This window comes from Ipomoea nil, unplaced genomic scaffold (assembly GCF_001879475.1).
Source record: "Ipomoea nil cultivar Tokyo-kokei standard unplaced genomic scaffold, Asagao_1.1 scaffold2151, whole genome shotgun sequence".
Classification (NCBI taxonomy): Eukaryota; Viridiplantae; Streptophyta; class Magnoliopsida; order Solanales; family Convolvulaceae; genus Ipomoea; species Ipomoea nil.
Window position 1 is genome coordinate 238,684 of NW_017618579.1, and position 14,815 is coordinate 253,498.

At 43.2% G+C, this 14,815-nt stretch overlaps 1 protein-coding gene across 2 annotated transcripts; it reads right to left on the bottom strand.

Annotated features, from left to right (window-relative positions):
• Positions 1-433: 433 nt before the first annotated feature.
• LOC109149072 (transport protein particle 20 kDa subunit-like) lies at positions 434-6,378 on the bottom strand. 2 transcript variants are annotated; one of them, XM_019296718.1, is made up of 7 exons: positions 6,374-6,378; positions 4,034-4,039; positions 3,803-3,910; positions 3,076-3,161; positions 2,892-2,953; positions 2,340-2,425; positions 434-781 (listed from the first exon to the last, which is right to left on the bottom strand). In XM_019296718.1, the coding sequence occupies exons 3-7, from the start codon at positions 3,881-3,883 to the stop codon at positions 689-691; spliced, it is 408 nt and encodes a 135-aa protein (XP_019152263.1). In that variant the 5' UTR covers positions 3,884-3,910; positions 4,034-4,039; positions 6,374-6,378; the 3' UTR covers positions 434-688. The 2 variants fall into 2 exon arrangements, with proteins under 2 accessions (XP_019152263.1, XP_019152262.1); XM_019296717.1 differs by lacking the exons at positions 4,034-4,039; positions 6,374-6,378 and adding an exon at positions 4,001-4,019.
• Positions 6,379-14,815: the final 8,437 nt, after the last annotated feature.

A 14,815-nucleotide genomic window follows, 5' to 3' on the forward strand; every position in this document is an offset into this window, starting at 1 on the left:
TAATGCATAGTTGACACTTATGATTGCAAATCAAGAATTTCATGGTACAAAACAAGGAAGAATAATGTTAGTTGTAGCTAACCCTTTGCTTATATTATTTAAAATTTATGTACTTCATCCTTGTAGCACCGATTAATTAGCGAATAATCAATAAATATAAATAGCAATGGCACATACCATATCATCACTATAATGAAAAAAGTATATACTATATAGTCTATATTCTTTTAAAATGACCAAACCAATTGTCTATTCATATTTTTATTTTGTTATTTTTCTAGTTTCAATCAATTTAATTAATTTAGGACTTTACTAAAAATCAGTTGAAAAATATTATTACTAAAAATAAGATGTTACCTAAAGTTATAAACCAATTAAACCGGAAAAATAATTTTAAAACAATATGAAGAGACAAAAATGCCCTTACTAAAAATATAAAAAGTGATGAGAATGACTAAAAATGTCCAAAAAATAATAGTCTAGGGATATTAATTGGCAAATACGATAGTCTGAGACTAAATTTGGAATTGCCACCAAAGACAAGGGACCTCTGGTGGAATTAACTCTTCAAAAAAAAATTGATAGATACCCTTTTGCAGCAAAGAGAGCTCCGGGTGTAGATTTTCTTGGTACATATATATGATGCTGCTGTAGATCGACGCCTCAGGCAGAGTCAGTTTTTTGTGCTTCAGAGGTACTTTCTGGCGAGAGCTCTAACCTTTGTATCAAAATGAGATGATGTAATTCGAGATCCAGTTAAGTAGAGGGGATTAAGCAGAGTCTGCAAATTCCAATTTAAAGATCAGTCAGTGCAGTAGCAACTAGCAAGAACCGTTCATGTTACTAACACTCAGATAAACTGTTCAAACCTTGTTAGTGTTGCTGACATGTATCATTAATGTCAATAGAGTTTATACATAGACATGCTTTGATTGATAATGAGAACTAGGTTGCAGAATGAGGATCTATAGGAGAAATGGAAACCAGAGTGTTTTCCCAGGCCTTTTATATGTATCCTATGCTGGCAAAGTCATCTCTAACAACATTTCAAACTTTTTATTTGTCAATTTGTCATCATAATATTCAAAAAGAAAAATTTCACTTTTGGTTCTATAACTATTGGAGTGTTGTTAATTGCAGTCCACGAGTTTCAAAACTATCAATTTAATACTGTAACTATGCGACTTTTCTCAATTCCAGTCACTCCGACCAAATTACCGGCAAAAAGTTGCCGGAAAATTTTAATGGGTAAAATAATAGTGATGGAGAAGAAAGAGAAGAGATGATGTAAATGACTAAATTGCCCTCATTATTTTACCTATTAAAATTTTCCGGCAACTTTTCACAGGCAATTTGGCCCGAGTGACTGAAATTGAGAAAAATTGCATAGTTACGGTATTAAATTGATAGTTTTGAAACTCGTGGACTACAATTAACAACACCTCAATATTCATAGGACCAAAAGTGAAATTTTCTCTATTAAAAAATATTCCTTTATAGAAGACGAAAATTTTCATGAATAGAAATTAAAGTTCTCAACGCGTTTTGAAGATAATTCATTCCTCCTAAATGAATGAAGGAATAACTACTCCAGACTCCAGTCCGCGTACCTCATCAAAGTTACTGTGTGCCCAAGTCACGATTGAATAATTCAGAATTTTTGTAAAACTGGAGAGTCCAGAGTCAATGGTACATGTTTAGGAGTAGTTGAGTAGGACTTTAGGTTTTAACTTTTGTGTTTCAAATTTTCATCATCACCAAAGAAATCTATATTTTAAAATTTGGAGCATATAATGTGTTTCCAGAATAAAAAACAGATTTTGGAAATGCATTTCCAATTTTTTAGCTAATTAAGAAATGGCCTGGTATTTTTCCAAAAACTTTTGTTTTATTAAGAAAAAGCACAGAAACGTTTCCAAACAAGTTTCAAATACGAAATGCTTCTGAATCAGGGTAGCTCAGAATTGAAAATTGTCTCCTTGAATATTATATGCATGTGTTTTAGTAAGCCTGTCCATATCTAAAGAAAATTTCAAACAATTAAAATCCTAAAAAGACCTCTGAACATCAAAATGGGAATATATTCCCAAAATGACAGGCAACATTCTTAGCATTTATTTTATTAGCTACATGGCTACACCTACCTATAAAAGTTGTTTCATTTAAAAGAAGTTTCAGCGTAGATCTATCAGTCTGATGTGGAGTCTCACAACAAGGTCCAATCAAGTTTGGATACAACAGAAACTTATCATGGGCAAAGATAGGATAATGCAGGTTAACATGCAGAAGAAAAACATGGAAGAGAAGAAAATTCTTCTTGAGAAGCAGAAAGAACATACCTTTATATAAAGCTCATGAACTTCTTGGAAGAAGCTTTTGATCCCATCATCATTGCGAGAATCGTGAAGCAGCATCAGTCGTGTATGTATACTTGATTAGTCAAAGAAAACACGAAATATTTTCCAAGAAGCTTATAAGATAGAAATTAAGGCACTAACAGCAAACAGAAAGTGATGTCCAAGGATAAATCCATATTATTGCACATATGCTTTATTTATAGCAAATGTGATTAGAGAATAAAATGTACTATGTTGACAGGACAGGAATTAAATTGGTGTGACTATCAGCACAGGTAGGAACAAAGAAAAATAAACTAAAAAAACAGATGTTTGGCTTAAGGACAAAAATAATACTTACTAGTGAACTTTACCAGACACTAGAAGCTATAATGTTTAGATAAAAAGTTTACTGGCTTTTACCCAAATATCTACATGGTTAATGAAGATAATAAATTTTGCAATATAAAACCACCTTGCTTATGTGCTACTGTACATAAGTTCAAAATTCAATATTTTGCATCCATCCAGTTAATTGGATGATATGTAGGATATGACCTGCAGTGACATATACTGAAACTGCCAAATCATTGAACCGGTCAATTGCCTTCAGGAACCTAAATGAAAAAGGTAGAGAAGAAGAGTGTTTTCAGATAAAGTCAGGGACGCATAAGAAAAACTCTAAAATGATATAACGCATATGCAACATATACAGAGATTCTGGGGATTGGAATCTCACATTGCACTGGTAGTCCACGCCAGATCCTGCACAATGTCTAATGCGGCATGTAATATGAACTGGTGCTGATGAGAAGCATCCTCTTTCTGACATGTAATTGTTTAGTAAATAAGGTAACAAAATACTTGCTCAGAGTACATGTCTGCGATAGATATGGACCCTTACTAATGTGAAAGACGCCCAAACACAGACAGTAATGAAAAAACCGAAAACAATACTATCAAATACAGGGATAGAAGCCAATCAAAGATATGACTTTAACTTGAAGTAAAATGTATATCAGAGCACTTGTACCCTCACTTTTATCTCATTCTACAAGAGAATAGTGTTATTGTCAAAATCAAAATTTAAACCCGGTGCCGTTTTAGATCAAATGTACTCCACTACTTACCCCCTAAACACCAACTAATTTTTTTTCTTTCATAATAAAGATCAAACTTGATATAAAACGAATATCTTTACTTTGCACTTGCAGTAATTTTCATAGCCAATTCGATTCTAAACCACATTACCAACTACAGTGATCACGTAATTGCCTAGGAATTTGAAGTGTTCCTTTTTTATTTTCCTATAGTGCAGATCATAGAGCATTTTCAACAAACAATCATGCATTTTCTCAAACCGATCCGGGTTATATAATAGTGATTCAGAACTCTACAAATCAAACACAAAGCATCAAATTTCGAATTAAAAATGCAAAATCCTGCATAGGAAAAAAAGTTCATACTTTAGGTGCAGTTCCAACTTCGGCTTCGTAGATGGGAATGTCGTTCCTGCTTACAATCATAAAACACGCCGTAGTCGCCATTCCTTTCGTCCCCTCGAATCCCCAAACCTTAAAAATAAAAATAAATTAACAAAGAGGGGAAGAAGAATCGGTAATTGATTAATCGCGATGGTGAACTTTGACAATAAGTTGCAATACAAAAAATGAGAGAATCCGCAGAGAGATCCGAACCTGTAACTCAGCAACTGTCAGTTTACCAATTACCAGGATACAAACTTAAAATCAGACACAGTGACAACGACGCCGTATAGATGCGGGCAGTAGTAACTCTATTTGCTAGTACTAGTATTTATCCGTTATCCCTATGCGATGCACAGATAAAATTTAAGTGACTTTATTGTTGATAATGTTTTAAAAATGATAAAATTAAACATTAATCAAGAAATTAAAATTTATTCTGAAATGTATTTTTTTTAGCAATATTAAATTGATTGTTATATTAAACATCAAAATATACTATTAGCATTGGTAGGATATATCCCGACCGACATAAGTTGGGCTCATCTTGATTGTTTGGGCAGGATCTTTAGGTCGGGTGTCGTTCAGACAAGGCGGTCGGACCCGATCGATGGACTTCCCAACCGATGTTATTTCCCGGTTATAGTGTCTTTACTTTATAAAGAGACAAAGATGTTAGGGAGAGGCACGTGGCGATGCTATGCGTTGACAGAGAAGGCTTGCCGGGTGAAGACGAGTGGACGTTACGTGGGTTACATGCCGGTAGGCCGGAGGTTTGTCTCCGGCCAAAGCCTATAAATACCCACGGCGGCTACAGTGAGTGGGATTTTTTTGGACGATCAATAGGTTATTTACAGAGCAGCCCGACAGCAGTCAGTCGGCCCTCGGGTTAACCATTTAGATTGTATTAGGTCACCTTTTGATCAATAAAATCCCCTTCTATTATTATTACTTGTTCTCATTCAGTACTTTGACCGCATACACGTGGATATTAGTACTATCATTTTCGCGCCGTCTGTGGGGACCCGGTACGAAAAGTTGTCGTAGACGCGTATCAGATCCCAATCGTCACCATGTATCCATTCATGTATCAAGCACCGGAGGACGAGGAAACTAGCTCCTCCGACCACAACTACACACAGCATCAGGGTCAGACAATTGACCTGAACCTGAATCTTTCACCTCCTCGATCGGCGGCTCCCAACCCGATCAATTACATACAGCCAATGTATCCAACGCCCGGTCAACAATACCCGTTCCCAACAAACTACCCATATCCAGTACCACCTCCTCAGTATGGTTGTTGGCCCGGAACACCTATGTATTATCCACCGGCCGGTTATCCGCCTTACATGCCTGCGTACACGGCTCCAGCTTCTGCTCCCCCGAACCAACCGGCCATGTCGACCGAGCCCGAGCTTCAGCCCGGTCCCCGGACTAGGCGCTCGGCTCGCTCAAGGTTGGGATCGTAGGGGGCCGAGGTCATGGAGGAACCACGGCAGGAAACACATGCACAGGCGGTAGAAGAGCCAGAGTTAGAAGCCAATCGAGCGAGTGCGTTCGAGCAACTCCGACCAGCAATGCGGCAAAGATTGGGACCACAGGACCCAGACAGGCGTTCGGTCGATTCTCCCATGCAAGTGGCCAGTCAGGTAGGGTCGTCAAGACATAGCGGGCCTCAAGCGCATCGACGACGCCGGGCTCGGGAGCCAGCTCGTACGGTCGAGCAAGACGAGACCCGAGGAATGTTGAACGACCTCCGTGCAGAGTTCACCCGATGGCAGAACGAGCACGCCTTGAGGCCTCCTTCCGATCATACCGCTTCATTATTTCGGACACCCTTCACGGCGGAGATCATGGCTCAACCTTACCCCCTCGACCTGCGAATCCCTGGAAACAAAGAGTATGACGGCCGGACAGACCCGGAGGTCCACATCAACACTTATTATGGAAATATGCTTATGATGGGTGTAACTGATGCTGTGATGTGCCGGGTTTTTTACTCGACGCTTTCTGGTCGGGCGGCCGAGTGGTTCAGAACGTTACAACCAGGGTCCATTTCTGATTTCGCTAGTTTGGCGACAAAATTCACTCGAAAGTTCGTAACTTCCAAAGTCATCCGGAAACCTTACATGTACCTTGAGAAGGCTAAGCAACTAGAAGGAGAAAGCTTGACCGATTTCTTAGTTAAGTGGAAGGCGGCAGTGGGAGAGGTCGAACCCATGGACGACCTAACAGTCATTCACATGCTACACATTTCTCTCCGAGCCGGCTATCTGTACCAGGATTTTATACTCCACCCGCCTGCAACTTATGAAGAAGCGCTCCGTAGAGTGACGGATTATGCCAATGCTGGAGAGGCAAATGCCGTCAAACGCTCCCAAGAGGTCGGATCTTCCCGGAAACCCTCCGGTCGATCGGACAATTGGTCGGGTGAAGACCATCCCCGACCCCGAGCCCGGCCGGGAGATTTCACGGCATTAAACCGATCGGCGGCGGAGGTCATGCAATATGCCCAGTCCTGCAACCTCATTCGTTTAATTCATCCTGGACCAGATGGGAAGGATAAGTCGAAACATTGCGCTTATCATCGATGTGCTGGCATGACACGGAGGAGTGCACAAACTTGAAACAGTTGCTAGAGGACCTGCTCCAACTGGGAAAGTTGGATACGTGTGTTGGGAAGCGAGAAGAGAATAAAAGAACAGCCGAGAGAAAAAGATCACAGACGCTCTAATCATCCTGATCGATCGGACCAGGACCGGCGGGATCCCGATCCACCGTCGAGTGGTCGGCAAACATCAAAGCCGACTATTCATGTTATATTCGGGGGCTTGGAAGATGCTTCCCAAGCTCGAAACCCTTGCCCGATCGCGATCGTCGACTCCCGGGAGATTGGCAAGCGGCAGAAAATGGAGCCAATTACCTTTTATCTTGAAGACCAGCCTGAGAGCGGAGATACTGGACTGGAAGCGCTCGTTGTTACGATCGACATCATGTGAGTCGACGTACAAAGGGTGATGGTGGATACCGGGAGTAGCGTCAATGTTCTTTATTTGGACGTTTTCGAGAAATTGAAACTCGATCGACGGGAGCTGATTCCGGTCGGTGTACCCTTGTCGGGATTTACCGGGGCTACCATTCGCCCCGAAGGAAAAATCGTCCTCCCGGTCGAGCTAGGAACTCCGCCTAAGTCAGTCAAGACGGAGATGGAATTTGTGGTGGTAAATCTTCACTGCGTCCACAACGTCATCTTAGGCCTAAGTCAGTCAAGACGGAGAATGTGCATTGACTTCACCGATCTGAATAAAGCGTGCCCGTTGGATCCCTACCCCCTACCGAGCATTCATCAGATGGTCGATGAAACGGCCGGGGCCGAGCTTATGAGCTTCATGGATGCTTTCAAGGGTTATCATCAGATCATGATGAACCATGAAGACGAGAACAAAACGGCGTTCGTCACGCCCGATGGTTTATATTGCTACCGGGTTATGCCGTTCGGCCTACGCAATGCCGGAGCGACATATCAGCGCATGATCAACATGCTCTTTGAGGACCTGCTAGGCCGGACCATGGAAGCTTATATTGACGATATGCTGGTGAAGAGTCGGGACCGAGCGGATCACACTCGGGATCTCCGACAGTGCTTTCAGATTACGCGAACATACCAGCTATGTTTGAACCCGACCAAGTGCACGTTCGCTGTTAAGACCAGGAAATTCCTAGGATATATGATGACGAAGAGGGGGATTGAGCCAAATCCCGCCAAAGTTAAAGCAATCGTCGACATGCAACCACCCACAACTGTCCGGGAGGTCTAACAATTGACCAGGAGATTGGCAGCCTTGAGTAGGTTCCTCTCGAAGTTGGCCGAGCGCGCTTTACCCCTCTTTAAAGTGCTACGTAAGGTCAATGGATTTGTGTGGGATGAGGAATGTCGAGCGGTTTTTGATGAGTTGAAGGAGTATTTGATGTCCCTAATCGTGCTGTCTAAACCTGAGCCCGGAGAAGAGCTTGATGTCTACTTAGCCGTATTCGATCGAGCTGTCAGTGCGGTGTTATGCCGGACAGATCCGGAGGGGGTGCAGCGACTGGTTTACTATGTGAGCCACACGCTCCATGGTCCCAAGCTCCGGTACTCCTGACTGGAAAAGGTTATCTATGCCTTGTATACAGCGGCAAAGAAGTTAACTCCCTATTTCCAAGGACAAGCCATACGTGTTTTGACAGACCAACCGATCGGAGCAGTCCTCCGCACCGCTTCCTCATCCGGACGCTTAGTCAAGTGGACGTTAATGTTGACACAATACGCTATAGACTACCGACCGCGACCAGCAACTAAAGGCCAGGCCTTGGTCGATTTTCTGGTCGAGTGCACCGCTCGGGGCCATGGACCCTTATCCCTAAACCAAACCCTTAGTCCTATAAGAAATAGAATTAGTAAATCCATATCATTCAGACCCTAATTAGGACTCCTAGATATATATAAGGACATAGGAGGCACCTAGAACTCACACCACAATAACTTTCACCACACGAGAATTTCCAAGAATTCCCATAGGAGAAATCAAGAAGAAGAGATCTTAAAGAAATACCCTTTATAGCCAAGGAATTTAATTAAGGCTAAGAGGTAACGCATGTCTCAACAAAACCTATTTTCTTTGTTATAATCTTCTTCCTTGGCTTCTTCTCTATGCTTGTGTCTTGATAAATCGTTTATGATGATGATGATATGATCTTGATGATTGATGAGATGATTTTATGTATTGATCTTGATAATCTTGATGATTATGGGAGAATCTTGATAATTGTGTGATGTTCTTGATAAATCTTGATGTTCTTGATTTTAAAGATAAGGTATGATTTTGTGATTTAAATATGATTAGAGCCCTAGGTTGAATCGTGAATTTCGTATTGTGATATTCTTGGTATATTTGGGTGGGAATTCGTATGATCGGGTGTTGATTATGTTTAGAAGTCATGTTAGGATGTGTTCAATGTGATTCGTGATTTTGATCCATTATTTGACTACGTCGTGTCGTCGTTTGCGTTTAAAAGTGTCTAAGTATGATTTCGGGTTCCATAAAAGATCCCGGGACCTAAGTATTGAAAAAGAGTTAGTGGGGGGTAGGGGGACCCGCCATATACCCGCTGCCCGAATTGACGTCGCCGGCAGCGGGCAGACGACTGCTCGCCGGGCACCCGCTGCCCGGAGGCTCGTCGCAGGCGGGCAGCCGGTGGGTGGTCCTCCACCCGCCGGCCACCCGCTGGATTTTTCCCACCTTGGGATTTTGGCTTCCCCGTTTGATGTTCCCTGACCCTCGTGGTGTCCCGACGGACTTCGTTTATCGTGCCTAAGTCTAGTTTGATGTTTCGGGTACCGTTCGTAGGATAAAAGAGTCTTGTTTATTGCATGTGCTTGCTACGTGATATATGTGCATGAGTCTTGGCTGCGGTCAAGTTGGTTCTCATAGGCTGCAGTCCACCAACTGAGTTCGTCAGCGGTGTGTAGGGCTGCTGTAACACCCCCCAAACAAGGCCCAAATAAAAGCCCTAACACATGCAGATTAAACAACAAAACTAGCACATCGGAAGATAAAACTGAAACTGGATAAAAAGAAATCCAACGGGGTGTTATGCCATGTCTACCAAACCCGGTAAACGCTACGGCGAACAATCTGCAAGTGTATACATCTATCCCAAAACATCAGTCTAACTAGCTACATTGGCGCACAGGCCACAAAAGCAAGGATAAAGGTGCTAAGCTACCAGGCTCTAGACATCGCTCTCGTCTAAACATCACCTGAAAGATACAAAGATAAACATTGGAACGACGCCCGGTCAGCGAATAATGCTGGTAACCCACCAATACCGTTAAGTATCATATATAGATAGATATAAGTCATAAAACCATTTTCGAAACGGAATACATAAGTATATAAGTCAAAAGCCAAGATCAATAGACAGCACAAGACTCACCACTCACAAGGATAACACCGGGAACACATCCCAAACCACAAAGGTTAACCACAACACAAAGAATAAAGACTCACCCAACGGCAACACATGCCAAAACAACACAAGCCTCCGTGACTACACACGTCACGAGAGAAGATCACACAACGCCGGCTTTACAAGCCCTCGCAACATCACCCATCACGAGTTGGTATGCCTTCCTTATGCCCTGTTCCAACCTTATGGCTACCCCCAACCTTGTATCTTCTTTCCAACCATTACCTCCAGGACCCCTGTACTTCTTAGTCCAACCTTATTCCCCCGGGACCGTCGTCCCCCACCAACAACCACCAACGAAAACCACAAATCACGGCAACACATGCCCGGATAACACATGTTATCCCCCAAAAACGTGGACCCATCACTCAGGCCACAACTCCATAATCACGTCACGGCCACCACGAGGACCGCTGCAATACCTTGGTGACTAGTGTCCTATACCACTAATCGTGCAATCCAGGTAGAGCCACACACGCACCACAACTCAACACGAGTCAAACAACGGATCACAACGAAGGTATGAAACATACTCAATCAAGGAACGGGTCACAGCCCAACGATAACATCGATGGATAACACAAGTTATCATCAACCAATCGGACGGTACAAACAACACACACGCTAGCATTAAGACAACAAACTAGCATGCTTATCAACGGGGAAACTCAAGATAGTTCCGAGGAACACACAAGACACCTCTTGGTCCAACGAAACACAATGTTGAACACTTAGCACGATTCAAGACACCAAAGTCCTACATGGATACCTACCATATAGTTCTAGACGTACGAAACATCAAGAAGACACTCAAATAGTTCCACAATAGAACAACGGGAATCCAAAAGACCAAATACCGAGACAAACAAATAACAGGGAACAAATCCCGAACGAACACCACCGTGTTCCCCGCGGGTGGACCCACGGGTAGTGCCCCACCTGTGGTCCCGCCCGCGGGAACACATCCCCACAGGCCTATGTACCCGCGGGTAGGCCGGTGGGTGGTGCCCCGCCCGCCGTTCCGCCCGCGGGAACATCCCTGTTCCACAACAAATCCCTTCGGGGATTTTCTTCTCCAAACACAAATTCAAGTCCAAAACATGCCAAATCTCACCCAATACAACAAAATGACTTGAACCATGTAAAATGCCAAGCAATGGCACAAAGGAACCCTAAACACAAGCTCTAGATATGCAATATCACAAGACAAATGCATAAACTCTCACATTTCATAGCAAAACACATGTAGAATCCAAGAAATCACATATAGGTAAGCAAAATAGGTTTTGTAGAGCATGGGTGTAACACCCCAGATTTTCAAGACAATTAAAACTCATATAATAAAGGTAACATCTCATTAAATCCCAAAGCGTAACATAAGTGTACGGGGTGCTATGCCACACCTGGGCTAGAGAACCCAGGTGCACAGGCTGTCTAACTACTATCCTCCGAAATATAAATGCATAACATGGCACGCAGGCCGAAAGGGAAACTATACTACTTCTACGCTCCAGTTCTAGCGCGCTCCAGTGCTCTAATCCTCTGTGCCTGAAAGCCAAATATATCTGTTCAGCGAGAGATGCTGGTAACCCACTCCAGCGCGTTGAAATACAATACATATAGCAATATATATAGATATACGAAAACCATTTTGAGCATGAAGATATATCCTACGAACTCTAGCTTTAAAAACCGGGAATGACTCAACAGTTAAGGCTAGACACCAGCAGTAGACATAGCAAGCATAAGCATTTCACAATAGATAAAGCAGTTACGACAAGGCATAAACGGTAATCATAATCCCATCATAAACAAACCCCGATACGAAACCCATAGTCACATCCCAAGGCACTTATAGTCACAACTCGTCCATATCACACACATAACGCACATTGTTGGCGCCACGGGACTGATCGCATGCCCATACATGAGGGTCAGCGCATATAGCTCTGACACAGCCCCGCAGCACCATGCCCCGTATCGCAACACGGGGAGGTCGATCGCAACCGACCGATGAACCGCAGCTCATCATAATGTTTGATCGCAACCAAACAGTGGACCGCAGCCCAAGAGAGTGTCATCTGACCGCAGCCAGGATAAAGGACGAACCGCAGCTCGTATAGAAACGTTTGATCGCAACCAAACGGTGGACCGCAGCCCAAGAGAATGTCATCTGACCGCAGCCAGGAATACCAATCTGACTGCAGCCAGCTTCTGAACCGCAGCTCAGGATAACCAATCCGATCGCAACCGAATTGGGGTAGCACACACACATAACACATAGCAAGCACATACAACCCACGTTACACATCGGGAAGGGGGATAAAGCGTATAACAAACCTATGCGTGATCCATCACATACTAAGAATAGTCCTAAGGGGTTCATACTTCTTCCATCTAGGTCAACGGGATACCAATTCAACTAGCATGCAATATAATAGACTCATAAACCTACGAATGGTACCCGAAACATCAAACTAGACATAGGCACGACAAAGCGGGGTCCGTTGGGACACCACGGGGATCGGGGAAACATCAAACGGGGAAGCCGAGGTCCCGGGTGGGGTGAGATTCCAGCGGGTAGCCGGTGGGTGGGGGTCCTCCCGCCGGCTGCCCGCCGGCTGTCACTATTCCGGGCAGCGGGTGCCCGGCGGGCAGCTGCCCGCCCGCCGGCTGCCCGCTGCCGGAGCTACCCGAGTTTGCCGCGGGTAGGTGGCGGGTCCCCTACCCCCCCACCTACCCCCCACTGACTCTTTCCATCACTTTTCGCCCCGGGAACCGTTGTGGAACCCGAAACCATGCTTAGACACTTTTCAACGTAACTAACGACAACACATAGACAATTAACGGATCAAATACGATAGACGAACGACACATAACCTATCATGCTTTTCTAATCATAATCAACACCCAAACATGCGATTTCCCACCCGATAAACCAAGAATCAAAGCATACGGTGCAACCTAGGGTTCTAATCACTTTTATATCAAACAAGAATACGATTCATCTTCTAATTGCAAGATTCGGTAGGAACAACACATAATCATCAAGGATAGCAATTAATCATCAAGAACATCATAATCATCAAGAACAACACATCATCATCAAGAATCCCAATTAATCATCAAGAACATCCCAATTATCAAGAAACTCCCAATATCAAGTTTATCAAGATTCCCCATGGGATCATTAAATCAACATCAATAATAATTATAGGAATTCGCCATTCACAATCATACGGGGGAAACCCTAAGGGGAAATCATAGCTATGAAAATAGGTTTTGTTGAGACATGGGTTACCTCTTAGCCTTAATTAATCCCTTGGCTATGAAGGATCTTTCTTTAAGCTTCCTTGCTTTCTTGATTTCTCCTAAGGGGATTCTTGGAGCTCTTTCTGGGGTGGTGGGGCGTTAATCTTGTGGGGGGATTCTAGGTGCCTCTTAAGTCCTCTATTTATCCATTTAGGAGTCCCAATAAGGAACTAATATTATAGGCTTGCTAATTCTATTCCTTTTGGAACTAAGGGTTGGGTTTAGGGGTTGGGGTTTATACATGAGGGCCCATGGACTATGGTGGGCCTTTTTCCCTAATTAATTATAATTTATTCTTTCTCTTGGGTTACTGATTAATTGATTAAATGGTTTTAGGGGCCGTAACACGGGGTGTTACAATGGGTTACCTCATGAAGACCAAAAGACTTCACTTTACACCACAACAAGCTCTCCACTAGGCTCACTTTCCAAACCCACTTCAAGATTAAACCAAAAGGTCATAAAGATCCTACCTTTAAGAAAAAGACAACTAAGATGGAACCAAAAACACAAGATGAACTTAGATCTTACCCTCCTAGATGCCCAAATAGGTGAAAGGTTGAATCTTGGAAGCAAATCTTGGAATCTTGACAAGGGTCTCAACTTGGCTTGGAGAATAAGCTACACTTCTTTTCTAGAGAGAAGGTGGAGATACTTTTCTAGGAATTGTAAGGAATGAAATGAGGAAGTCTTCTAGGTTAGGTTACAATACTAACTCTTGGTGAAAAGACAAGAATACCCTTACTAACCCTTAGAAAGTGTAAGGAACAAGGGAACTCCCCTCAAAGCACAAGGTACAACACAACTTAAAGGTTGACTAGTCAAATTCTAGTCCTTGAATATTAAAAATTAGGATTTTAGGAATCAATTCCTCAAAAGGTATATAATTAATTACTCAATTAATTCATGGATTGAAATGTGGATTTTTGGGGTGTCACAGCTACAGTTCACCAAGTGGGCCTCGTGTGCTGTAGTCCACCGACTGAACGCGTCAGCGGTGTGTAGGGCTACAAGCCACGAGGAAGGCCATAGTCCACCGACTGAGATCGTCAGCGGTGTGTAAGGCTATGGTCGACTGCGGTCCATCGACTGAGCTTGACAGCGGTGTGTAGGGTCGTAGTCACCAAAGATCATAGTCCACCGACTGAATCCCTCAGCGGTGTGTAGGGCTATGATCAGCTACGACCCACCGACTGAGCTCGCCAGCGGTGTGTAGGATCGTAGTCCCCAAAAGAGGATCACAGTCCACCGACTGAACGTGTCAGCGGTGTGTAAGACTGGGGTCCGCCGTTGAATCCATCGACGGTCTATACAAATTGGCTGCGGTCAATTCCTTCATGCTGCGGTATGAGGTAGGGTACTGCGGGGCCGTGTTAGCGCTATATGCGCTAACCCTCATGTTTGGGGCATGCGATTGGTCCCGTGGCGCCATCGAAGTATGCTTATGTGACAAAGATATTGATTGAACGATGATGTGAATGACATGAAAGTAAACTGTGACCTTAGATACACACACACACACACACACACACACACACATATATATATATATATATATATATATATATATATATATATATATATATATATATATATATATATATATATATGATGTTGTCTCTATATAACTGATTATAATTGATGAATGTGCTTATCCCTATCTGTCGAGTC